General features: G+C 37.4%; 1 protein-coding gene across 1 annotated transcript in view; it reads left to right on the top strand.

The window, feature by feature from the left end:
• ACSS3 (acyl-CoA synthetase short chain family member 3) overlaps positions 1 to 27,348 on the top strand; it is a 156,255-nt gene that overhangs the window by 88,661 nt on the left and 40,246 nt on the right. Inside the window, exons 8-9 of the mRNA XM_082742779.1 lie at positions 1,717 to 1,868; positions 16,270 to 16,373. Coding sequence (XP_082598905.1) covers positions 1,717 to 1,868; positions 16,270 to 16,373 — 256 coding nt within the window. The remainder of the gene's footprint in view (positions 1 to 1,716; positions 1,869 to 16,269; positions 16,374 to 27,348) is intronic.

Here is a 27,348-nt window from a genome sequence, read left to right as displayed (position 1 = left end):
AGTGTGTTTTACAGAATATAAGATCCATGAAATGTGCATATAGGAGGGTGTGGACAGAGAAGTTTAGGAAAGATTACATATAGTAACTATCTTTGGAGAATTCCTGATGTTCTTTAATCCTTTAAGTCTTCAAGAAATGGTCGAAAATCAGAAACCTGTTTTCCATTTTTTCTCCCAACCCCTCCAAAAAGGATTTGCTTGTGAAATACGTGTGTTTGTGTGTGTGTGTTTGTGTGTGTGTGTGTAGTATGTATTTCTTTCACATAACATATATTAACATTCCAGGCACCTTGCTCTAGAATCAGAGGAAGAAGTAGCGGTTTTGAGAATGGATTGAGAGATAAGGGGCTGGAGTTGGGCCAACGTAGATTTTTGTAGAATCACTGATTTATGTATGCTATGTTCATTTTCCATTTCACAGAAAAGTCTATTAAAAGATGCTTTGGGGGACGCCTGGGTGGCTCAGTGGGTTAAACCTCTGCCTTCGGCTCAGGTCATGATCTCAGGGTCCTGGGATCGAGCCCCGCATCGGGCTCTCTGCTCAGCAGGGAGCCTGCTTCCTCCTCTCTCTCTGCCTGTCTCTTTGCCTACTTGTGATCTCTCTCTCTCTCTCTCTGTCAAATAAATAAATAAAATATTAAAAAAAAAAAATGCTTTGGGAGGCACCTGACTTGCTCTGTCAGTTACGCGACCACCTCTTGATTTGGGCTCAGGTCATGATCTCTGAGGGTTGTGAGATCCAGCCCCACATCTGGCTCTGTGCGGAGCATAGAACCATGTTTGGGATTCTCTCCCTCTGCTCCTCACCACAGTGTGCTCTCTCACTCTTAAAAAAGGAAAAAAAAATGCTTTGTGTCCTTTTGATTACATATTTTATAAAAATTTTTAGATTTTTATTCATGGGTTTTCCACTGACTTTGTTAAATGTCATTTTGAGGCTATAGAAAAGATACGTTTGTGGATATCTTACTGAATTTTTTTAAGTCATAGAAGTTGCTTTCCTTGGAGCGAGGCATTTAATTGGAAAAGTCATTGTTCAGAAATCCCTGTGATTCCATATCTTTTTCTCTTCCCAAACACTTTGAGAATTGTTATAGTCACTTCTTTTTTTTTTTTTTTTTAAGATTTTATTTATTTATTTTTAAAGAGAGTGTGTGAACTGGAGGGAGGGACAGACAGAAAGAGCAAGAGGGACTGTCCTGCAGACCAGTCTGAGTAGGGAGCCAGATGTGGGGCTCTATCTCGCGACCCTGAGATCATGATCTGAGCCGAAATCAGGAGTCCACCGCGTAACCCACTATTGTCACTTTTAAAAGTATCATGAAAAAGAGTAAGTTAGAAATTCGTAGCAATCATATTTGTCATTTAGTTTACCCACCTAAACGATGTATTTAATTTCTTGGCTAAGGGAAGACTGTTCTTTGTTATTAATTTGAATGTGATCTCTATTTCCTCTCCTTTATCTTTCAAAACTCAAGAAAGGAACAATTGCAGTGTGAAAAGCTTTCAGGATGACGTAATGGGGAGTAAATGGCCTCTCTGAAGCCTGGGCGTTTGGTTTGTTTTATTTACGATAGAACATGGGGATATTTTAAAACCAAGATTTGTTGAGCACCCCATCTTATTAATATTGCCGTGTTAAATGTGTAAGTATTGAACTGTCAGTGAAATATGAGACATTTTACCCAGTGACATTTTAAATGAATCTCATTGTAGGGGAAGCCTGTGGGAACACCAGATGCTGGTGCTTATTTCCGCGTGCTCGCAGAGCATGGAGTAGCTGCCTTGTTTACAGCGCCGACTGCAATTAGAGCCATCCGTCAACAGGACCCTGGGGCAGCCTTGGGGAGGCAGTACTCTCTGACAAGGTGAACTTGGGATGCACAGGGCAAATTACATTAAAAACTGCAATCAGAATGAATAACTGAACATTATATATATTTTTTGGCACTCCAATACCTCTATGGAAAGAGCCAGAAGACTCTGGATGTTATTAAGAATGACTGTTCTAAACATAGCTTTGAATCCGTTAGAATTTTAGCTATACTAGGACTATTTTTTAATACCAGATTGTGTTTATTTCAGTTCAGTTCTTACCAAAATATTTCTCCTTTTGAAACCACAGTGCTTATATTTCCCTTAAAGTAAAATGCTGACAATGACTTAAAATGCGTTTATACATATATAATAGTATCTGTCTGTCTTTTGAAAATAGAATAATGATGTAAATAGAAGGGAAATATTATTTGATTTCATATATGCAGATAAAATATTAAAATTATACTCCAGGTTAGTGCTGTTGAAAGAGTGGAGGAAATTGTTTTTCTGTTGTTTTGTACTAATATGCTCTGAATAGTTTAAATATTTTTTGCTGGTTTATTGACATCCATTTCAGTTTAATGATATGTATGTTCAAAGATAATTATAGCAATTTGTATCTTCAAGGCAGTTTCCAGCATCAACTCTTTTTAAACCTCTTTGAAATTGGTCCCTGCTATCGTCAGCTAAAAGAAGTGTTTTCTAATTTCTTCAAGTCGAACAATGGGTTTGATTTATTGTTTTGAATTTTTTTAACTTAAATGCGAAGAGTTATGAATTTTATGTTGTTAAAACCCAAAGAAGGAGTTAAAATAGATATACCCTGATGGCAGGTGGAAGCAAGAAGCCTTCAGTTTGGGCTATCAGTGGTTTTGTTTTTGGTTCTTGCCCTTCTATATTTTTTTTTGTTTTAGGAAACATTAGATCTGGATTTACATAAAAGCTGACCTGTAATCTAAAGAATACATTCATTAAAATAAAAGTGTTCATAAAATGAACCTTCCATTACAATATTTCTACTCACCCTCACTTTGTCCCTTTGTTTACTACATTTCAATTTTATTTTCTCCATGTCAGCCAAAAGGATAGAAAAGTAGATTTTTGTTAATAACCTCTTAGGTTGTCGACAGTCTCCATGGCTTAGACAGTTCCAGGGAATTTTGAAGAAACTGTGATTGTAGTTCTTTGCACTCTTTCCTAACAAATGCATTCTGACTGCAGGGTTGTGAAGTTGTGTGTGACTTGCAAGCCAAGGACATCATCTTCTTTTTTTTTTTTTGACATCATCATCTTTTTTTTGTGACATCATCTTCTTTTCCCATTTGTACGTGGGTTTTAGACATTCTCTGTTACTGTGAAGGCAGAAACCTTTTCTAATTGTACTAGCATACAAAGCAGATACTAGTACTGGATGCCTATTAAATCATCACTTTTTTTTTCCAAACTAATACTAATATGGAATATGAGTTTTTAGAGTAAGAGAAATTGCAGTAAGTTCCCCCTGATAATGCCCTTCTGTCTTTAGGAACCCACGTTACTCATGATGGTTTGCACATATTTTTAAATAGATATTTAACGATGTACACCTTCAGCTGTTCAAATCACTACTGTTAATAAATACAAACATTTACTAATTACTTACTACGTGCTGTAGCGGTCTAAGCACCTCTCATTCAGTTATCACTATAAGTAGGAATTGATTATCCTCATTTTACAGATGGGTAGTATTAGGACTGGAAAATTTAAGAAACTCTGGAGAAAGAAACTAACTCAGGCAATCTGACAAGGGCCCACATCCTTCACCCAGACATACTCTTATGAGAAGTATACTAAGAAACTAACTTGACCCAGGCATTTTTGTCATTCATGGGATAAAAGCAGCTTTTACTTCTTGTGTATTTTCAGCCTATTCAAATAATACCTTCACTGAACTTCTGTAATAGGTTCTCACTTGTGAACTAAAGAGATGTTAGAAGGGGCCTCATTAAAAACATTTTTAAAGCAAGGAAATTTTAAATTTTAAAAACAGGGAAACCAAAGCCCCCAAAATTTGAGTTTGGGTTGGAGACATAATTAACACCAGGACTCAAATCTTTTCATGCAGCCATACCTTTCATTTTATAGTTCTGTTCAAGACATTTCATACTTAGTGAACTGACATTCACCAGGTGTTATAATGGCAGACCCACGGTTTTTCTGTAGAGCTTGCGTTCTCTCTTCTCTTACAGGACATTTCCAATGATGAAATTGTGTTTTTGAGATGAGTTACGTATCTCATTAAAGATTGTTTTAAAATGATTTTGGAGAGTTGCCAAAAATTTTCACTCCCAAAGCAAATTTCAGAGGGTATTCTGAAACCAGGAGCTAAGCAGAACTATAAATTCACTTTATGATCGTCGATTAGAAGTCAGAAGCACAGATTAGAGGTTATCCACCGTAATCATCTCATTTTACAACTGAGAAGATGTTGTCACAAAGAGGTGAAGCGACATGCCGGGATTCCAGAGCCACCCTGCAGCAAAGCTGGGACAGGCAGTACCCGGTGCCGTAGCTAAGATTCTTCCTCTGGAGTTAGACACCCTGGGTTCAGGTCTGCCCCTTACCAGTTGTGTGACCTCAAGAAAGTTATGCAGCCTCTGTGTTCCTTTGGCTCTCCTCCTCCTCCTGCATTCCCCACCTCCTCCTTCCAGAGCACAAGTGTAGTAGTTATCATCATCATGTTCCCATGATCTGCTAGTTCAGTCTTCATCAAGTTAGAAAAATTCAGTTCTGCTACTTCCATTCGGGGTATCACAGTCCCTAACACTCTGATGCAGCCCTTTTTTCCAGTTGCGTAATAATGAGAGAATACAAAAAGGAAAAACCAGAGCACAAGAGATGAGCTCAAAAATAAAGTCAACATGTCTGCGGATTGGAAATAGAATCGATGTGCAAAGTAGGACACAGGCCTGAAGCTAGAGGCTTGCCAGGTGTCCAAGCAGGTGTTGGCTGCAGAGTGTTCTCATTGCGGTGTCAGAGCCGACTCATGACCTGACCATGCAGTGGGGCGTGATATCTCACACACGGCAAGAGCTTTCTAATGATGGAGAGCGTGTTTTCTGGACTGGGACTGAGAGCAAGCTTTGGTCTAGAGGTCTGAATGAGACAGAGAGCAGCCCAGAATTTGGAGAATTAAACTGCCCACCTGCTGTCCTAGAATTAAACTGCCCACCTGCTGTCCTAGAATTAAACTGCCCACCTGCTGTCCTAGAATAGGATCTCTGATATCCTGAGTATCACTGTGTGTTAATAACAATTCTGGACCATCACTGTGACATGGCATCACTTCATCCCCCGCAAACCTATTGGACAGAGAGGGTGATCGTAAGAGAGGGAGCACGAGATAAAAATAATAACAGAGAACCTCTTTTTCTTCTACTCAAGACACTGGTATAGGAGTAGGGATCAACAAACACACTAATGAAGTTGAATAAAGGATCCCATTGCTATGGAAACCTGATTTACAGAGGAGGTAGCTTAACAAATAAGTGGAAGAAGGAGAGACCCTTAAAGAAATTGGTATTGGAACAACTGGCTGTATATAGAGGAAAATGTATTCCCTACCATGTACTCTACACAAAAATAAATATCAGCTGGATTCAAGGCCCTAAAATTGTCAAGCAAAGAATTAATACCTTCAGGAGAAAATGGATAAATATTTTAATATATCTTAGTAGGAAATGACCATTTAAAGCATAAATCACAAATCATTAAGGAAAATATTGATGACATTTACTGCACTAAAGGAATAATCGCCCACCAAAAGAATAAACAAACTTAAGTGATGAATTATTCACTCAGAGAAGATATTTGCAACATATATTGCCATTAAACATTCAGTGTATAGAAAATAGAAAGAACTACAAATCAATAAGAAAACACACAATCCAATAGACAAATGGTCAAAGGATATGGACAGTCAGTTCATGGAGAAGACTAGGATAGTCTAAAACATTGGAAGATCTTTAATCTCACTAATAGAGAGAGAACAATTTACTCCTGTCATACAGGCAAAAGTTAAAATATCAAACAGTGATACCTGCTTGCAAGTTGTGAAGCAGCAGAATGGTTTTTACACTACTGTGGAGATTGCATAGTGAAGCTGTCTAGTAATACCAGATGCTCCACACACTTAATATGCCCCATGACAGGGGTGCCTTGGGGGGCTCAAAGGGTTAAGCCTCTGCCTTTGGCTCAGGTCATGATCCTGGGATCGAGCCCTGCATCAGGCTCTCTGCTTAGCAGGGAGCCTGCTTTCCCCTGTCTCTCTGCCTGCTGCTCTGCCTACCTGTGATCTCTTTCTCTCTGTCAAATGAATAAATAAAATCTTTAAAAAAAATGTGCCTCATGACCAAACCCTTATTGATATGGAGGGATGAGAATGAGAATCTCAAAAATGTGAACAAGAAACCATATACTTGAACATTGTTAACAAGATTGTTTCAAAACAAAACAAAATATAAGCAATTACATGTATAGTAAACACGTAATGGTAAATAAATTTCATACTATTTTGTATTAATTCAACAGGATATTTAGAAGTGGAAATCAACCAGAACTTCAGGTGTTAGCATGGATAAATGTCAAAAGAATAATGCTGAGTATAAAAAGCAAGTGAAAATTGATTGTGTTTCTCTTACATATGGTAAGAGGAATTTGAAGAATTGCAAAAACCATATTGTCTTGTTTATGTATATGCAAATACGTTAAAAAAATGCATGGGAATGAAAATATCTGAGCAATGCTGGTTACCTCTGAGGCCAGGTGGCCAGTGGGATGGTGAAGAGAAATGAGATTTAAGTAGTGTTTGGAGAGAATTCAATTGGATCAATAATATTTTATTTTCTAAGTGACAAATATGTTAGAATGATAAAACTAGGAAATATGCATAAAACTGGGTGGTTTGCACATAAGTCCATTATATTATCACCTACTCGTGGTCTGTTTCTCAGGGAAGTTAAAAATCTCATAATGGAAAGTTCTTCCCATTATGTTTATGGGCTCATTTTTAAATTTTTATTTACTTATTTAAAAATTAAAAAAAAAAGTCTTTATTTGACAGACAGAAATCACAAGCAGGCAGAGAGGCAGGCAGAGAGAGAGGAGGAAGCAGGTTCCCCACTGAGCAGAGAGCCTGATGCGGGGCTTGACCTCGGATCCGGAGATTACGACCTGAACGGAAGGTAGAGGCCTAACCCACTGAGCCACCCATGCGCCCCATGTGCTCATTTTTTAAAAGACTTTATTTATTTATTTGACAGACAGAGATCACAAGTAGACAGAGAGGCAGGCAGAGTGAGAGAGCGGGAAGCAGGCTCCCTGCTGAGCAGAGAGCCTGATTCGGGGCTTGATCTCAGGACCTTGAGATCATGTCCTGAGCGGGAGGCAGAGGCTTAACCCACTGAGCCACCCAGGTGCCCCTTATATTCTAACGTCATCAATCCTTCTATTTCAAAAGCTTTCAGAGATGTTCTACATCTGACGCACTGCTCCAAATATGTCTGAGTCTCAGAGTGACAATGACCGGATGTTGGATGTCTTTGGATTTATGACTGATTGCGGATGAGCAATCAAACATCCAGCTTTCTTTATTGAATCTTTTTTAAAAGTTAGTTGCCGATTATCACAGGGTACTCGAAGCAGAAATGCAAATAATTTAAAGCCATTATTGAAGAAGTGAAGTAAAATTTTAATAATTTATACAAGATAGATACTAAATCTCTCACTGTATTTTAAAGCTAACTGCTTTTTCGTGTTTCATTGGCCATTTGAAGATTCTGTTTTGTGAAATGTTTATCCAAACCTTGGGCACATTTTAATTTTCTTTTTCTTATTGATGTGTAGGATTTTCCATATTCTTTTGATCCAAGTTCTTTATTCACTATATGTATTACAAATAATCTTCACATCCTGATTTCAATTTCTCTTTCAATTAGCGGTGACTTTTGATAAAGAGATGTACCTTTTCATCAATGTTGGTTTTTTTTTTTTTTTTTCTGTATGGTTCTTGCTTTTTTTTTTTTTTAAAGATTTTATTTAATTTATTTGACAGAGAGACAGAGATCACAAGTAGGCAGAGAGGAAGGCAGAGAGAGAGAGGGGAAAGCAGGTTCCCTGCTGAGCAGAGAGCCCAATGCAGGGCTCGATCCCAGTACCCTGAGATCCTGATCTGATCCGAAGGCAGAAGCTTAACCTCCTGAGCTACCCAGGCACCCCTGGTTCATGCTTTTTAAAATCCTACTGACACATTTTTCCTATTTGAAGGTTGGAAGTTATTTCTCTGTGTCATTTTCTAGAAGCTTTCTTGTTTCGTGTTTCATATAATCTACCTGGTTTGATTTGTGCATATGCAATGAGGTGAGGGCTCAAGGTTTATTTTTCCTCGTCTATGTATCCAGGTAATCAAGTTTCATGCATTTAAAGGGTCCTCTTTCCCACGGCTCTAAATATTGCTTTTGTCATAAAGTGTCCTCAGATTCTTTTTCTTGCTTGCTTTAATTCTATTTCACGGATTGGCCAAATTGCCTATATTTGTGCTGCTTTCCCATTGTCTTTGTCACTATAGATTGATAACGTGTCTTGGTACGCAGTAGTAGTAATAATAACAGTACATCCATTTGTTCTTTACTCTTTAATCTTGGCCCGTTATATTTCCATACATGTTTTAGTATTAGACTATCAGTTTACATGCACACACACACACACACAGTCACACACACAGGTAGAATTTTGAGATTACTTTGAGTTTATAGATTGATGTAATCAAAACTGACATGTTAATATTGAGACTTCCAATTCATGATCCTAGCTATCTCTTAATTTATTCAGTTCTTATTTTAGATCATTAATGCTCTTTTGCTTGTGTGAAAGATCTATCTTTTCTTAGATTTATCTTAAGAAATTTTATTTTTTATTTTTTCTATCAATGCATACTTAACATACAGTGGATAATATAGGTGATTCAACAGTTCTGTACATTTCTTAGTGTTCGTCATGTTAAGTGAACACTTGATCGTCTTTATCTATTTTACCCAGCCCCCCATAAATTATGGATTCAATTTCTTTTGATTCAAACTGCTTCTAAAATTTGTGACCTGACAGCTTTTATTATTTTTAGAAACTTTTATCCATTATCCCTTCAAATATTGCTTCTATCTAATTTTCCCTTCTTAGACATTGATACTTTAATGACACATGTTAGAACTTTTTACCATATTACCTATATCTCAGAGCCTCTGTTTTTTTTTTCTCCTTTATGCTTTTCAATGGCAGTTTGGTTATTCTCTTTCAACTTATATTTTGGGTTTTTAATCCTCTTTTCAGTTGTGGCTAAACTTTTAGTTTCTAAGTTTATATTTTTGTATCTTTTAGTTCAAAGATATTTATTTGATTCTTATAATTACTAGTTCTTGGCTGATATTATACAAATGTTTCATGGACATATTCAGAGTTATTGTGAAGTCTGTGTCTAATAACAAGACTATCTGATTTTCTCTGCGATTCCTTTTTTGATGTCTCTTTTTTCCTTTACATGTTGGTCATAGAGCCTTCTATCTTAATAGATCATTGTGTGTTACTTTGACACTCTGGAGTTGTTAAGGTCCCACAGAGTAATTCTTATTTTGGCGCACAGTTAGCATAAGGGAAGATGCCTTCGACCCAGGTAGGGATTTAGCTAGCTTGAGGCTAGATTTCAGCATTTGGGAAAGCTAGTTTCTTTCCAGTTTATCTCTATTGCTAGGATATAAATCTTCAGGCACTCCTCCTGAAACCCTGAGGTGTTTTATATCCCACCCCTTCCCACTGTGGGTCTGGAGTTCCAGTTTTACTCTTCCAAGAGATTGTGATGGCAGGAATTGCTGTTTATTTTCTAAGCCTCTCAGACACAATTTTTGTCCCATTTCTCGGTTTTTCAACCACTGTTTGCTTTGGCATATATACTAACGGGGGAAAAGCAGCAAGTCGATGTCAGACATCTCTGTACCTTTTTTTTTCTTTGGGACATTAATGCTTCCAAGGCTCATTAACCTCACAGTTCTCTGATACCTTAAAGAGATCTTTCTATCTTTACGTTCGGTCTAGCTTTCCTGGTTGTGCTTGAAGGAGAGATTGGTGGACAAAATGCTAGTAGATCCTTGACAGAGTGACAAATGCAGGTGTAACACCAACGCTAGTGGCTTTACATTTTAAAAGTGAATTCTAGTGGGGAGCAAGTGGAGGAAAATAGAATGAAGGAAAATGGAGATAACCTCAGGGACACTGGTGGCAACAAGTAATGATGTTCAGCGAACGAGGAGTTGATGAGGCATTGCTGAAATAATCTATTTTTATTCAACTTCTTTTGGCACAAGTGAAGAGTAATTTTCACTTGTTTGGTAGTTTATGGAGCTTGAAAGAAATACTCGTTTTGGTTTTCTCCTGTTCCTAATTTATTACCTGAAAATTCTTCATCAGAATTTATATTTAGCTTTTTATCCATTTCTGTGCAGCTTCCTTTTAATTTGAGACTAAAATTAATTTGACAGTATTGCTGTTTTTCTGTTTCTCTTGGCTTAATTTTCAGCTTCATTTGAGTCTTGAATTCTACTCAATTTTTTAGAGAATTGGGGAAAGGTGTCCAGACTTCATTCCTATTAATCCCCTCCACTGTATTTTTCCCTACTCTGGATATTGTATATTACAATTTTGTTTAAGTTTTTAGTATTATATATTTGGAAGTAAATTCATCTTCCCATATGTTACTATCATCAGAACATTACCCATGTATGTATAAGTCTATCATAATCTAGGACAGCACTGTCCTGTCAAACTTAGTTCTGCCATATGGTAGATACTAGCTACATGTGACTATTGAATTCTTGACAAGGGGATAATCCTACCATGACATTGACATTTTTATTTTATTTTTTTTAATTTTAACCAATTTAAAATTTAAGTAGCCAAATATAGCTGGCAGATACCATATTGTGTACGGTGCAGATAGAAGACCTACGTAATTAACTTAGATAAATTTATTCACCAGAATCCGAATTACTACAAAAGAATGATTAATTTGTAACATTTATAAACTTTTCTTTAAAGATTTTATTTATTTATTTATTTAGAGATAGAGATTGTAAGCAGGGGGAGGACAGTGGGAGAGAGAAGATCTCAAGTAGACACCAAGAACTGAGCACAGTGCCAGATGCAAGGCTGGATCCCATGACCCTGAGATCTGTTCTGAGCCCCTGAGCCAAAATCAGGGGTCAGTTACTTAACTGACTGAGCCACCCGGGTGCCCCTTTATAAAATGTATTTTTAATGAGAAATTATTTAAATTTTTTTGATATGTGGCATTTATCTCTTCATATTAATAAAATAAGGGCAAAATCATTAATGAGAAATGTAACTGTTAAGTGATACTACTATTCTTTTTTTTTTCTCGTAAGCCACAAAATGTCTTTTAAAAAATAAGGCCATTTATGCCCTTAAGTATGAATTTATCTTTAAATTATCTTGTAATTTATCTTTAGGTTATAGAGTTATACTAACTTCTTTTTTCTTGTAGTAATCATCTTGGTTATAAAAATATCACATAACATAGAATGGTTTTGCTTACTATGAGGAATTGAGAGTCAAATAATATTTAAGTATTTACTGTAAGACTTAACTTTTTCATTAGTCATATTCTGTTCCTAAATCCTTGTATACAGTATGCTAATGTTCATTAATGTTACATAATTGGGAGTTTGTAATTGATAAAAGTAGTAACTTTGGGGCAGTTTGAGGAATTTTAATAAAAAAATAGATTGGTAGTTTCTAGTACATTTAAGGAAACGAAGTATCTATACTACTTTGACATTTTTCTAAATCACCAATGATCTCACAATTTTTCCTCTACTTTTTATAAAGAGTAAGTGATTTTAATGGAAATGGAAGAGATCGTCTGACATGCAGAAAAACCAGAAATCAATTTTTCTATGCATTGTGGACTGTCATCCTTTTCTATATTGCTTATTAGTGCCAGCATGGAGATTGCTACCATCATGATAAAACTGTAACTAAAATCTGAGAAAAATAAGTGATAAATTTGTATGGCAAAATCGTAATGATAAATGCTAAGTTTTAAAATATATAATGTAGAAATTTGTCATCAGATAAAAACTCAAAGGTAGTTTACAGTTATCATTTATAACCAATTAATTAGATTAATTGTAATTTACTTGACTGGAAAAAAAGCCAAAAAATTAATTGAAACTTATAAAAACTGATGATAATATCAAGATATTTATTGTTTTTTGATTAGCCAAAAATTATTTTGCATTGTGTGCTAATAGTTTGACAATATTTTACACCATGTTTTCAAAAATATATATAATTGTAGATCTGCAGTCTTATATATAAACTAAATACATGACCACTGGATCATCTAAAGTTCTTTAGAATAAACTGTGGCTTGATGGACGATGGGAATGTGACCTCTGAGATCTATAAAACGTCCTTACTCTTTGCCTACATTGTTGGAATCACCCAAACCTCTTTATGAATTTTAATACAAATTATTTACATGTATAATGTTCATAATCACAGAGGTTTTCTGCCATATTAGGAATTGAACTGCTTAAAGAAGATATAATTAAAATAAATTCACATTTCCAGCCACAGGATTATCAATAATATGGTCTTTATATTTAAAATTTTGTTTTGTTGCGGTGCCAGGTGGCTCAGTCCTTTAAGCCCCTGCCTTCGGCTCAGGTCACGATCTCAGGGTCCTGAGATTGAGCCCCACATCAGGCTCTCAGCTGAGCAGGGAGTCTGCTTCTTCCTCTGCCCTTCCCCCCAATTTCACTCTCAAATAAATGGATAAAAATCTTTAATAAAAAACAACTTTTTGGTTTTGTTTTTACATAACATCTAAAGCCAAAGATGTATTGACCACATTTTAAACTATAAAACTTTACACTAAGCTTTTTCTATTTTAACCTAGTTTTAATAATTTAATGTATTAATATTTGTTTCATTGTACCATATCGGGTTTGTCAGATGAGATCATATTTGATATCCACATTTTAATATTTTTTAATTTTAATTAAAAAAAAATAATTTATTTTAGAGAGAGAGAGAGCAAACATACACACATATACGCATGAATGTGGGAGGGCAGAGGGAGCGGGAAAGAGAGTCCCAAGCAGACGCCGTGCTAACCCATGGGACTCAATTCAGTGACCCTGAGTTCATGATCTGAGCCAGAATCAGTAGTTGGACACTTAACTGATGGAGTCACCTAGGGCACCCCCGCACTTTAATCTGAAGCAAGTTATAAATGAATACACATTTGATTATCTAAATTTTATCTCAAATTGCAAATATATATATATGTCAAAAAATCTGATTTATTCTTTTCTAGTCTTTGTCTCTTATTATTCTCTCTTTTTATATTCCCATTTTCATCCTTTTTTTCTTTTTCCCTTGAGTACTTTTAGCAGCACTTGCATACTTTGAGAAATCACTCACCGAAATGATTGATCCACATTATTTTTTTTAAAGACTTTATTTATTTATTTGACAGACAGAGATCACAAGTAGGCAGAGCGGCAGGCAGAGAGAGAGAGAGAGAGAGAGAGAGAGAGAGAGAAGCAGGCTCCCCACTGAGCAGAGAGCCTGATGCAGGGCTCCGTCCCAGGACCCTGGGATCATGACCTGAGCCGAAGGCAGCGGCTTTAACCCACTAAGTCACCCAGGCGCCCCTGATCCACATTATTTAAATAGTTTCTTAACAAAGATTTGTAATGGGTTCTTTCATTATTTTTCCTGGTATTTCCCTCCATTATGGACACTCCTACTTTGTTTTCTGATTTCTCCTGCCTATCCTAAGTTCCCCAGACAGAACTTTTAGCATGACTTGCCATTCCTTATTTTTGTACTACACCCAGTTTGTGTTTCAATGTACTCAATCTCCTAGACTACTGATTGAGTCTGTGGAAGCCACATGGCTGCTCTTCAGTTCTTTCACTTTTATGATATTCATAAAAAATTTCCTAAAATAGAACTTTTCTCTCTTCAAGTCACTCTTCCATTGTCTGTTTCCACACTCTAACAAAACAGCAGGCTTCCTCTTTTACTTAGAAGAATGAATCAAGCTGACACAAGTTTTGCCAACTCCCCACCTTGTACTTCATCTTTCTAAGCTTCTAGGAATGTCTGTGTATCTAGAAATCCCGGATATTTTTATTGGTGTTTGGGTCATGAACATGAATACTCAAGGAGCTCTCAGTCCACTGTGGGACATGGATAAGAAACAAATCAGTATAGAATGAAATACATGTCTATAGCAGAGGACGTAAGTGTATATAGTTGAAGCATGGTGTGGGGATGTCTGAATCTCCATGAATTTTAATGAGATAATAAGAAAATGGTAAGAAATCTCCTATGGCTATATTATACTATTTAAGATGAGTAGGTAGCCTTTTTATTTATTTGGTTTTTACTTTGATGACAATGAATTGACTCTTCAAAATGCATTCCTTTTTTTTTTTTTCTTGTCAAGTTAAGGTGATTTTTCTTTTTTTTAAATTTTATTAATTTTATTTTTTTTTAATTTAATTTTATTTTTTCAGAGATCCAAGATTCATTGTTTATGCATCACACGCGGTGCTCCATGCAATATATGTCCTCCTTGATACATACCACCAGACTCACCTAACCCCCCACCCCCCATAACCTCAATTTGTTTCTCAGAATCCAATCTCTCATGGTTCATCTCCCCCTCTGATTTCCCCAATTCACTTTTCTTCTCCTTCTCCTAATGTCATCTATGTTATTCCTTATGCTCCACAAGTAAGTGAAGCCATATAATTGACTTTATCTGCTTGACTTATTTCAAGCACACAGAACAACCTGTGGTAACCAACCCAGCACTGACCCCTCATTACCTAACTTGCTTCAGAAGCTCTGACCCATGCTTCAGTGCAGCTGCCCTTTCCAGTCAGTTTTGCCTAAATCCCAGAATGACAGGCCACTTCCTTGAGAAGGCTGGACAAAACCCCAGCTCACACCACATCTTCCAGTACAGGAGTTTTTTGATAATTTGATAATTGACTTTCTCTGCTTGACTTCTTTCACTCAGCATAATCTCCTCCAGTCCCATCCATGTTGGGTATTCATGGAGTATTCATGGCACCTTCTGATGGAGGTGTATATGGACCATATCTTCTTTGACCATTTGTTTGTTGAAGGGCATTTTGGCTCTTGCCACAGTTTGACGACTGTGGCCATTGCTGCTATGAACATTGGGGTACAGACAGCCCGTCTTTTTATTACATCTTTATCTTTGGGGTAAATGCCCAGTAGTACCCAATAGTATAATTGCAGGGTCAGAGAGTAGCTCTATTTTTAATTTTTTAAGGAATCTCCACACTGTTTTCCAAAGTGGCTGCACCGATTTGCATTCCCACCAACATGCATTCCTTTTTTGACAGACAAGACTATGGAGACATCAAGAATGGAAGAAAACAATCATTCTTTCAATGAACCACCAATAGTGTCAACCCAATTCCATTTCTATTCTGTGGCATGGTGCTCCATGTCAAAAATTTGTCATCTCTTGATAACCTTATATTCCTTTTGATAAGAATCTTTTGACCTAGAAGGCCACAGTGGCATTTACTTTTATTTTTTTTATTATTTTTCTTTAAGATTTTATTTATTTATTTGAAAGATCACAAGTAGGCAGAGAGGCAGGCAGAGAGAGAGAGAGGAGGAAGCAGGCACCCTGCAGAGCAGAGAGCCCGATGTGGGGCTCGATCCCAGGACCCCAGGATCATGACCTGAGCTGAAGGCAGAGGCTTTAACCCACTGAGCCACCCAGATGCCCCGGCCTTTACTTTTAAATAACCTGTTTTTCCTATGTATATCCTTGGAATTGGGTAAATATGTACTTGAAATCAGAGTAATCTTTACCAAAGAAACTGACCAAAATGAACAAGAGCATCATATTTATGAGCTTATATGTTGCTTTAGCTGATACTCAAGAGTGTATTTTTGTGTATAGACTTAAGTAGAATGTAGCAATCAAATGTGGAGCTAAAATTGGCAGAGATAATGTCAAGGCGGAAAAGGTTTTTCATCTTTGGTCAGTAGATGAATATGACAGGTATATTACAATGATCAACTCAGTTGCTCTTCTCAAAACTGAGAAGCTGTAGCTGTGGATTCTACTTTTGAAGCCCCTCTCTTCAGTGCTGCGATGTGCATTTGGTTACTTTTGGGTCAACATGAACAATGGTTCTCACCATTCTGTAGTATGATACTGTGATAAGAGCACAATAATGACAGAATTAATGTGGTCGGATTCTAGAACATTTAAAAGAATGAGGATGGCATTATTCACATTTTCCAGGAATAATTTGAATTCTCCCTACCTCTTGTATTCAGGTTCAAAACATTATTTGTGGCTGGAGAACGATGTGATGTGGATACCCTGGAATGGTCCAAAAAGGTCTTCAGAGTACCTGTCTTAGACCACTGGTGGCAAACTGGTGAGCATTTTCCAAGCATGTCCATAAATACTGCAGAGTGTTCAAAAACATTGCAGGGGAGGGAAATTCAGAACTCTGACCATCAGGCACAAACTCAGGACTTAGGCGGTTCTGGTTTCAGTAAAAATACACAATTCTTTGGTATTCCTTTGGTTAAAACTATCTCTGCAAATGATATTGATGACCCCCTTCTCTTGGTCCCTAGGTGTAAAGTCCTGAAGACCTCTTTTGCTTCTTCTCCTCTTTGCTTTGCCTATATCCAGTAAGTTACTACGTCTCAGATTTTCCTTTGAAGGAAAATCTGTTGGATTCATACCACCTCCACACCCCCTATGCCTTCGAGCTGCGGCAGCTGCATTATTATCTGCTCCAATTTAAATTCTCCTTATCAGCCATCTCTGTTCTCTCTGCTCTCCTATACATTTTGCAGGCTGGTTCCAGAGTCTTTTTTTTTTAAAGCACTGATTCTCTCATAAGATTTTCTGTGGTTCTCTGGCTCCCTTCTTGTGTTCCATAAAGTCATGGAAGACAGAGAAGTGTATCTTTTCCCAAAACATTTTTCATTGTCTACATAACTGACTTATTTACTTATTTTGTTTATTTTCTCTTTTTCTCCCGCTAAGTCATCCTTGGGAAGCAAATTGTTGTATTAAGTAGATATAACATAAGATCTGACACAAATTAAAAAAAAAAACAAAAAAACACCTCTCTGCTGCTTCTCTTGAGGCATAATTTTGTACATATGTGAAAGTAAGTAGGTTATCTACGACCTGTTTTCCCTGTCACTAAGTGTCGAAATTTTGTTGGGTTTTCCATTTGACCCATTAAAGTAACTGTGAGCTGAGAACCTTGTGGGCTTCCTCTGCACATACTTTAGTTCAATTCTACTTGGTTCTATAAATTAGATCAACCCTCTTAGATTAATGTTTTCAGAATGTTCATCTTCTGAGTAACTGCGGCAGAGTGTCAAATTTGAATTAAAAAATGAGCAAAGTTTCTTTGCAAAAAATAAGCCTGATTTTTAAAATGATTAGAAGATCAAGTGAGAGATTAAAATTGAAGTTCAGTGTTAGGTATTTTAGAATGCTTTGATATCGGTAAATGATTTTTTTTTTTTTTTTTACATTATCTTCTTGCGTATTGCTCTTTGGAAAAACATGTTTCCCATATTGTAACATAAAATATAAAACGAGTGGTCAGAGTGGGATACAGTTTCCTTTAAGTACAAGGCAAACCAGGAAGTGTTTCTAGTCTTTCTAGTTTTATTTGCCAGGAGAGAAATTCCTTATCTGGATTCAGATTTGCGACTATTTAGGAAACAAAAAAGATAAGACAGAATTCAGAGAAAGAGCAATGCCACATGTAGAAATACATAAAAACAAGTGAAGAATTATTGCCTCTGCAGAGAAAACTATTTATAGAAATGCTGCATCCCCCATTCCCCAGGAAAGTTCTGACAGTTATTCTCTTGGGCCGGGAGAGGAAAATACCTTGTCCATTTTTTGAGGTGGTTTTCCTTTCCTGGCCAAAGTGAGGGGTTGTTTCCCACTCTTCCTCGAATGTTTGTGGAAGAGTGTTGTTTTCCCCCCACTGAAGGTCACTATGCCACAGCTTACTGAAGGGAAACCAGCACTTTAATAAATAAAATCATGATTCTCTTCCTTTTTCTTAATATTATTGTACACAATGGCATGTGCAGATGTATGTAGTTAGTGTGTCCGGGCTTACAGAAAAGCTTACTGATGCCTGAGAAACAAGCATCTGAGGCCCCTGGTGGGTACTGGGTTTCGTGTGAATTTGCAGGTTTTCTTTTATGTATTGTTCAGAGCAAATTAATAGCCACATTACGCCAGGATGCTGTCACTTTAATCAGGGTTGAATGGATGCTCAATACAGTGGAAGTGGATTTCTACTAGTCATGACTGATTCTTTCTGTCCCCTCTTCATCTGATTTTATAGAATTTGATACTGTGTCGAGTGAAAGTACACAGATTCCTACACGTGGAGAGGTAGGCAGTAGCCGGCTAGGTAGGTCATTTCAAACTTTATGAAAGAAATTCATCCTAGGTGATGCAGATGTCAGCCACTAACAAAATCTAGTTAGGATTTTTATTCTGTTGTCTAGAGGAAGTCATTATTTTCAAAGATGTAGGTTGTGGTAATCGGGAAGTGATACTGGAGTTTAATATTTGCAGCCGTTCACTAAGGTCGTATCACATTAATGTTGAATCTCCGGAGCGAGGGAAGGCAAGTACTTTGTGGGTTATTATTAACTCTTAGGAAAAAGAAAGGAAAGGTCGATATTTCTGACACGGTCATCAATTTCCTAATGTTTTACATATGGAATAGTTGGGGGTGCATTTCCACAAGAGGTATACCAATAAAAACCTGATAACATTTGAAGAAATGCTAAGCTTTGGCCAAAGGAGTGCTTTTCATTTCAAATGTCAGGTTTTGTACAAGATCTCTTTTCTTTTTATTGACTTAGAAATTGATTTTTTTGTATAATCGTACACTCTTACAAGCCTTCCATACAATGTATAATTTATGAATTTGCTCTCTGATCACATTAATATATGGGCACAAATGAGCTGTTTCAAAATGGGGATGTATGATTTGGAATTAATTAGGGCTATGTTAAGTGACTAAAATGTGTGAATGAAAATTGATTAATTCCTGTGACTTGAGTTGTAAGAAGGCACTCTGCAGGAAACCCATTTCATTACCATGTTGTTTTTGTTACATAAGTGACATTTGTATTCGTGACTACAGATTTCTAGTGACTAACATTCTCTTTTGGCCCCTAAATATCCACACTCTTTAGTATCTGATTTATGTAATATCTAAGATTTCTAAATTGAGAACTAACCTGTGGAAAATTTGAGAACTGATCAACTCCTTGTAGGAATACTTTAATAAAGACCACTGTTCAGGGGAGCCTGGGTGGCTCAGTGGGTTAAAGCCTCAGCCTTCAACTCAGGTCATGATCTCAGGGTCCTGGGATTGAGCCCCGCAACGGGCTCTCTGCTCAGCCGGGAGCCTGCTTTCTCCTCTCTCTCTCTCCGCCTGCCCCTCTGCCTACTTGTGATTTCTGTCTGTCAAATAAATAAATAAAACCTTAAAAAAAAAAAAAGACCACTGTTCAACATGACTGAAATATTAAGTATTTGTTTTGGGTTGTGATAGTGATAGTTGTGAATGCAAACATGTGGTTTCATACAGAAAATTCATCTTGGTAAAGTTTGATGGGGATGGTTGTATCCACATGGTTTGTAAATCTGGATAAAAGGCAAATTGTTGTCATTTACCCAGATGTCTTATCTCCCTAGCAACTCATCTATAAAATGACGGAAAACATCTGGATTAGAGACTGAATTTTCCATTTTCTTTTGTACAGAGAGAGAAACAGAGGTGCTACAATCATCATTTACAAGGGGGAAATTAAGAGAATAGAAAATCGTCCTATTAAGATATGGTAATTCATGTGCAGAAAAAAATAAACAGCCAGAACTTCATTATCCTCAGGTGTACAATCACCAGAAAACCACTGTACCGTTATTAATCATTTTTCGCTTTTCCAGAAATCAGATACAAGAGCAACATTGTAGAGAGAAAGAGTTGTCTGTGTAGTGCCTGGTGTCCTTTGCAGGAAGGTTTTTTGTTTTTTTGTTATTTCTGATTGAAGATAACTATAAGGAATGGTTTTCCTTATAACTGAATGACCAAGTACAAACAAGCAAACAAACAAAAAGCCTCCTTAAATTTCAGAGACTAATTACTAAAACCCAAAACATAATAGACCTTATTCTTTTTTTTTTTTTTTGAGGTTTTTCACCTTTCCTCTCTTCTCCTGCCCTTTCCTTGCTATTGACTGCTAAGCCATGATACTACTGGTTTAGAAATCATGGTAACCAGAGCTTGGCGTCCCACTTTTTAATGTTATTTAGGTGGAAACACTATTTCTTCACATGCCATCAGTCAGCTAATGAAAGACAATGACTGCGAGGTTAGAATACTCGAATTCCACGAAGGCTTTTATAAAAGACAACTTGGTAAAGCGTTGAAATGAAAGGAATCCATGATTCTTCCCATCTGCTGCCAAAATATTATCTGTGTGGTCCCCTTCAGAAGATACAGAGCTGACATGGAAAGTGTTTCAAGTACCTTATGCCCAAGTAGAGAGGAAGTAATAGAGGGGCACCTGGTGGCTCAAAAGCCTCTGCCTTTTGCTCTGGTCATGGTCTTAGGGTCCTGGGATCGAGCTCTGCATTGGGCTTTCTGCTCAGAGGGGAGCCTGTTTCTCCCTCTGCCTGCCTCTCTGCCTACTTGTGATCTCTCTAAATAAATAAATAAATAAATAAATAAAATAAAATCTAAAAAGATTTTAACTAAATAAATAAAATCTTAAAAAGAAAGAAAGAAATGACATGAGAGCTGCCAACTGGTGCAGCAATTGGATGGTTTTGTTTGTTTGTTTGTTTTTTACTTGTTTGGTTTCTATCACTTTAATGGAGGAGTAAGATTCTGCATAGAATTTCAAGAGCCCCGAGAAGGGATTTCAATGAGAAAATATAAGTCATGTAGTGGATTGAGACATTGGTGACAACTTAAGTTATTGATCTTTCTTTATATGCCTTGAGCCATCTTTGCTGAGTTCTTATGTCTTAGAGTAATCACAGTATTTCAGTCTCTGGTTGAACTGCTACAGTTTTAATTGCAATTGCCAGTTCTGAAGTCACTATATTCTATATATAGCCTAAATCCTCCTTCTTTGAGGAGTCTGATAATGCTGGATTTTATTAAAGTGGTTCCAAATCCTCCAGCAAACTTCACTCATTCTACTTCTTAAATCAAAATTATTGATCCTAAAAGTACACACAACCCTAATACCATATTATTAAAATGTGTCAAGGCTACTTGAGGTGATAATCCTTATTTTTGCACAATTTGATAGGATGTACTTTCTAAGAACAGACAACTTGGACAGCAGCTTGAACCACAAAAATTAGTGAGGCTGACCTAATTTAGTCCATATCCTTAGGTTTATCTGGATAAGCTCCATTAGCCCAGGATTTTTTTTTTTAAGACGGCAATATATTTTCTTTACAAAAATCAAATCCACAAAAATTGAATAAGTAATTGCAGTTTACTAACAATTACCCTGAACAGGGATCTCTGTGGTAAATGGTACAGGTTCAAATATAGTCCATCTCATTCCTCCTAGCTAGACTAACTGTGCAACCCATAGCCAACATCTGACAATTTGATATAAAAGGTAGCAAAGTTTTAGCCACTTTTTTTTCCGGATCATCCTCTTCCTTTGTTACTCCTGCTTTCTCAGACTTTCTACTTTTGTGCATAAGTTCATACACTTTTTGCCAAGAGATTCTAATCTGTCAGTTTATAGTCCTAAATTTAGTCCATAGTAGGAAATGTTTTTCATCTTTGGAATTCAGCATTGGAAGCTTTATGATTTTTATTATTTCTACCTTTTTAGAAATATATTTGACAACTATGTGCAAAATGTGTGACTTTCTTATAACTCGAATGTACTTTGCCCCATGCAAAGTCCTGTCTATTTTGCTGCAGAATGCTTTTCTAGGACCAAGGTGTAAGAAGCTCTATATGGGTGACATGACAGTGAGGAAAGCCTCTTCTTGGTGACTTACCTTGAAGATGCTATCTTTAATTATTTGCAAGCTCTTCTCTGGCTTGGGTGCCCATAGTCGCTAGCAAATGCTTCTCCGGCTGCAGATCTCAGCGTGAAATACACTTACGTACAACCAAATGCTGCCTTCCTGTGTTTACTTTCTAACTCTTCGTTATTCCTGGCTTTTGGGTTTTACTTAATGTCCGAATCCGAGTGGTCTAACTTCATTAAAGTACAGGTCTGTATTTCAAAGACAATGAGTTGCACTAACTCTCGAAATGCACACTGTGGAATTTTGAGTGCTGGGCTGAAGTGGGCTGTGCTGGCAATGCCTTTGCTCCATGACCTGGGCTGTGCAGGGTACATACACCCCAGGCCACCTTCGGATAGTAGCCTGCAGAGTCTTCAGTGATGTGAATGAATCACTACTGTCTGCTGCCTTTCTGGGTTTCTCAATGCAGTGATCAAAAATAAACTCATTTCTTTTTTTCTCATTCATGGGGAAGACATTTTACGTAGTTTAGCATGAGAAGTTGTGATTAAGGGAAAGAACAGTTCTATGGATCTCAGCAGTGTTCAGCTAGGGATGCCGACAGTATCCATCTGCTGAGAAAGAAAAATGTCCTGACGTCATCTTTGTTGCCTGGCAACAGTATTTTTTTTTTTTTCTCACTTAGAGCAATCTCCATTAGTTTAAGGTAGGTAATTTTTACTGATCATTTGAGAAGCAGGGGCTTAGAAGTAAGCTCCATGAATTTGATTTGTGGAAGGAATAATCTCCTGTCAAATGTAAGGCAGCCCTGATGAGGCTTTTCTTTTTGAAAGTGAGTAACTGTTGACAAATTTTTAATCCATCTGAAAATGAATCTTTCAAGTCAAATAGCAGCCATTGGATCAGACTTTGTCCTCTTTACAGCATGATAATGTAGAAAGAACATCACGTTGGTTTTTCCCCCCCCAAATATGATTACATGAAATAGTTCGTATATATATAACTGCTTTTTAGAATATGTATTTGTAGTCATTATTGTTTTAGTGATAATGTTTTCACAGAAGAGTGAACACTGGAAAATCAAGTAATAATATAAAGTTGGTTTGGTCTTTGAAACGTCATCTATTCTAATCCTGCTACTTTTGGCAAGAATCACATTTAATACACTCTTGAAAGGTGAAAATCTGTTATGTTTTTGTAGATCTTTATAAGAAAAAAAGAGTTCCTAAGCCGTCCCTTGACTATCTGGAAAATTCTCTTTCCCACTGTTGCATGTAAACCCCTACACTGCAGGTCCATCAACCCTCCAAATAGTTCCCAATTCCTCTTTTTGCTGTCAGTTCTGATTTCGAAAACCACAGGTGACTATTCTCCTTGGAAAAGCAATGTAGGTGGTGGAAAGTGTTGCAGAATCCTAATAGGACAGCCCTTAAATTCTGGTTCAGCGACTGACCTGATGGCCAGGGGCAAGTCCTTGATCTTTTGCCTAAACTTTATCTCCTGGGCTCGTAGAAAGCTTGAAATGAAGTGAAATGTGTACAAACGATGCAGCAGACTTCCCGGGCTATCATAAGACTCAATAAACATGTTCCTTTTTCTTTCCTTTCTATGAATCACGCTTCACGAATATGAAGACCATCTTCAGGCTCCTGGCCTGTAGGTAATCCAGACTCAAGAAAACTTGGAACTTAAGGGCTCAATTTATACATGAGGAAAAGTAATCATAGAGAGTTTAATTTCTCAAAGTCAACCGGCTAGTTAAGATTAGAATGGAAGCTCTCCTTGCACCGTTGTCCAGAGCCCTCCCTTCCTCGGTCTTATCTTAAGCCTTCATTAATTCAGCGTATCTTATCTGACTCAACTGCAAGTTATTTATGAGTTTTCCCACAGTTACAGGCAGTAAGGAGCTGGTAAAGGAGAAGGATAAGACCCCATCTCAAATTAATGGTCTGCTTCCAGTACAAAAAGTTAGGCTGCTTTGAATTAAGTATTTTAAACAGTAATCGTACCATCTCGGGAACACAAAGATTAAATTGATTTTCTTTCACCAGTGTACATCTCACTGCTCCGCTTTCTTTCTGCTACCTCCATTCAAGTTATTTATAGCGCACTGTATAGATTCAGAGGTGGAGAGAATGGTTTCTTTACAAATTGCTTTTATGCCCATCATGATGCTGTGATTAATATGACTCAGCGGTACTAGGTTGCTGACTTGATTGATTTCCAGGACTTCAGCTGTCTGCCTGGGCCACCAACTTCTAAATCTATACTGCTTAAATGTAGTGTTTCTAGAACCATGGTGTGTACAGAATAGCGATTTTCAAGTGCGACAGGAGCTCTTATCAACGGAGTTGGGCTCTATGAACCTGCCACTGTGTTCTTCCTCTTAACCCTCACTCACATATACCCCTCTTTCCACGTTGCTTTTCATGTGTGAGCCAAAACCCTCGGGTGGTCCCTGGACTTCTCCCTCTTGCTCTTTCTCCAGACCCAAACAGTCACCAAGACCACGTGACCCAGAGCATAGCTCAGATTCGGACTCGTCTCCCACTCCCCCGCATCCTCAGCAGACCGCCAGCATCTAATGGACTTCTGGCTCTGAACTGGGATCCTTGGCTTAGTGCTCCAGTTTGCAACTGAAGAGATTTTTCTACCACGCAGTCCTGTGCAATCACTTCTGCTAAACCCCTTGTATCTCTCCTTGTTTCTGCAATGGTATCCACGTTTCTCACCATGCCATAGACGACACTTTGTGATCTGCCTCCACTTGTCTCTCGCACTTTGTCTCTCGTTCTCTCTTAGCCACCCAGTTGCCCTGAGCTTTGCTGTGCTGAATAACGCTGTCAGTCCCTTGATGGTCAAACTGCTCAACCTTTGAACATGCCATTTCTGTTTGGCATGTCTTCCCACCCTGAACACTGCCTTCTCATTAAAAGAAATGCCTTTCAGAGAATCCCATAAATATGTATTGAAGGACTGACCTTTGAATATCATTCTTGGGATAAGAAAATGTTGGAACAGAATTATAATGGTAACATAGAGCTTTTTCTCCTCTGAATCCTCTACTCTCCTAGTCCCTGACTCATTTTAGAATTGCATTATTCTGTGACTTGCTATTTATTTTTTAAGAACTCTGACCTTAATAATGGGAACTGGAGCCTAAACACATGTAAGAAGTATGTATTTACTAGTCAGCAAACATTTTCTGAGCATGAAATGTCAGTCAGTAGACTGTGTTTGGTCCTGCTGATTCAAATGGTTCCCAAGCACCCAGGAACAACCAGATTTCAACTACTGGCTAGGAGAGGGCTTTTTTGTTTGTTTGGTTAGGTTTGGTTTTGGGGTTTTTTGAGGAGAGTTTTCAGATCACTATATGCACAATGTTTTTTTAAGAATTGCAGTAGTTCTTTTTTTGAAAAAAATTATAATATTTTTAGTGGCTAGTGTTCCAAGTGCCTATTACTGTGCAAAAAAAAAAAAAAAAAAAAAAAAAAAATCAAAACCTAGCAGCTTAAAACAACATCCACATATCATGGTTTCTTGGGTGTGTGTGCTGGGCAACAATCGGCAGGGCTTTTATGTTCCACATACTGGTTTTTGTTTGTTTCCATGTACTGTTGATCGAGACAACTCAGGCAGTATTTGGTAGAGAATGGCTGGTCTGATGGGTCCTAGATGGGTTTACTGTCTTGCTTTGGAATGACTGGAAAGCTAGAGTTGGTCAGGACTGTTGATGTGAATGCCTGCAAATGGCATTTTTAGTGTGGAAGATTCTGAATAATAGGCCGTTTTACAGGGTAGCTCAGAGGTTCCAGAGAGAGAGTGATTTAAAACCCTTCAGGCCTGTGCCTGGAAACAAGGAATTGCTTCTACTCTTTTCTCTTAGAACCATCAAAAAGCAGCCCAGATTCAAATAGAGAGGACCCGCCTTCCAGTAAGATGAGGTTGAAACATATTGCAGCCATTCTGAATCTCCATGGTGGGTCAGTTTCTAAGTTGTGGATATAGTCTTCTGAATTCTTCAATATAATTTCCCCTTTGCTCACCATTCATCAATAACTTCTGTCAATATTTTCATATGTATCTTGCCAACATATGTATTTTTGTTCAACATGTAGTATTTACAAAAAAGAATCATACTCATTCTGTTTTACAGATTTTCTAAACAATATTTTGTAAGAATTATTTCCTATCAGATATTTTTCTATGATGTTTGAATATCTTTGCATTCTTAATTTGGCTTAATCTCTATTTTTGAACAATCTTCTAAGCATTAATATAAATAATACTATGATAAGTGCTTAATATTTGTGAACTCCCACAAATATTTCCTTATATGTGTTCCATAAAGTATGTGTACAACTGTGTTAAAGAGTATGTGCATTTTTAAGGGCTTTTGTAATTGCCAAAGTGCCTTTCAGAAATATTGTGTTGATCTATACACACACTAACACTTACGTAATAAAAAATGATTATCTTTGGCTTATGTGGGCAGTCTGTCTCCCTTGCACCACCTGACTGGTCCTTAGTCTTTCTGCTCATCTAGTGAATTCTTCTTTTTTTTTTTTTTTTAACATTTCTGTTTTTTTTTTTTTTTAAGATTTTATTCATTTATTTGACAGAGATCACAAGTAGGAGGAGAGACAGGCAGAGAGAGAGGGAGAAGCAGGCTCTCTGCTCAGCAGGGGCTCGATGTGGGGCTCGATCCCAGGACCCTGAGATCATGACCTGAGCTGAAGGCAGAGGCTTAACCCACTGAGCCACCCAGGCACCCCTAGTCTAGTGAATTCTTATATGAGAATGAATCCTCCCATTCCTCATGTTCAGGAAGCCACAGAAATCTCAATATGAAGCAACTATTCTAATACACCCTCTGTCCATGCATTTTCTCAGACACATCTCTCTCAAAACCCCAACTAAAATAAACCTGATCACAGAACCTGGATGTTGTAAAAATATTTACATAAATTTTATTTGCATTGTTGTTAGTCATTAACTTTTTGTTCAAAAGCCCTCATTAGCTTGCAGGATCACTTAGACTGAAAGTTTAAGGTCTTACAAGGACTTCACAGTAGTTTTAAATGATCTGTCTCCTCACTACCTATCTAAGCTTATTTCCTGTTAATACTTTCCTCATTTATTCAGCTTCAGTAACACCAACTGCCTAACTATTGATTTTTTATTTTTTAAGATTTTATTTATCAGAGAGAGAGAGAAAGAGAGCATGCATACAGAGTGCAGAGGTGGAGAGAGAGGCAGGCTACCTGCCAAGCAAGGAGCCGGAGGTGGGACTCGTTCCCAGGACCCTGGAACCATGACCTAAGCCGAAGGCA

Source organism: Mustela nivalis (genome assembly GCF_964662115.1).
Source record: "Mustela nivalis genome assembly, chromosome: 7".
Classification (NCBI taxonomy): Eukaryota; Metazoa; Chordata; class Mammalia; order Carnivora; family Mustelidae; genus Mustela; species Mustela nivalis.
This window is presented reverse-complemented; position numbering and strand designations above follow the sequence as displayed.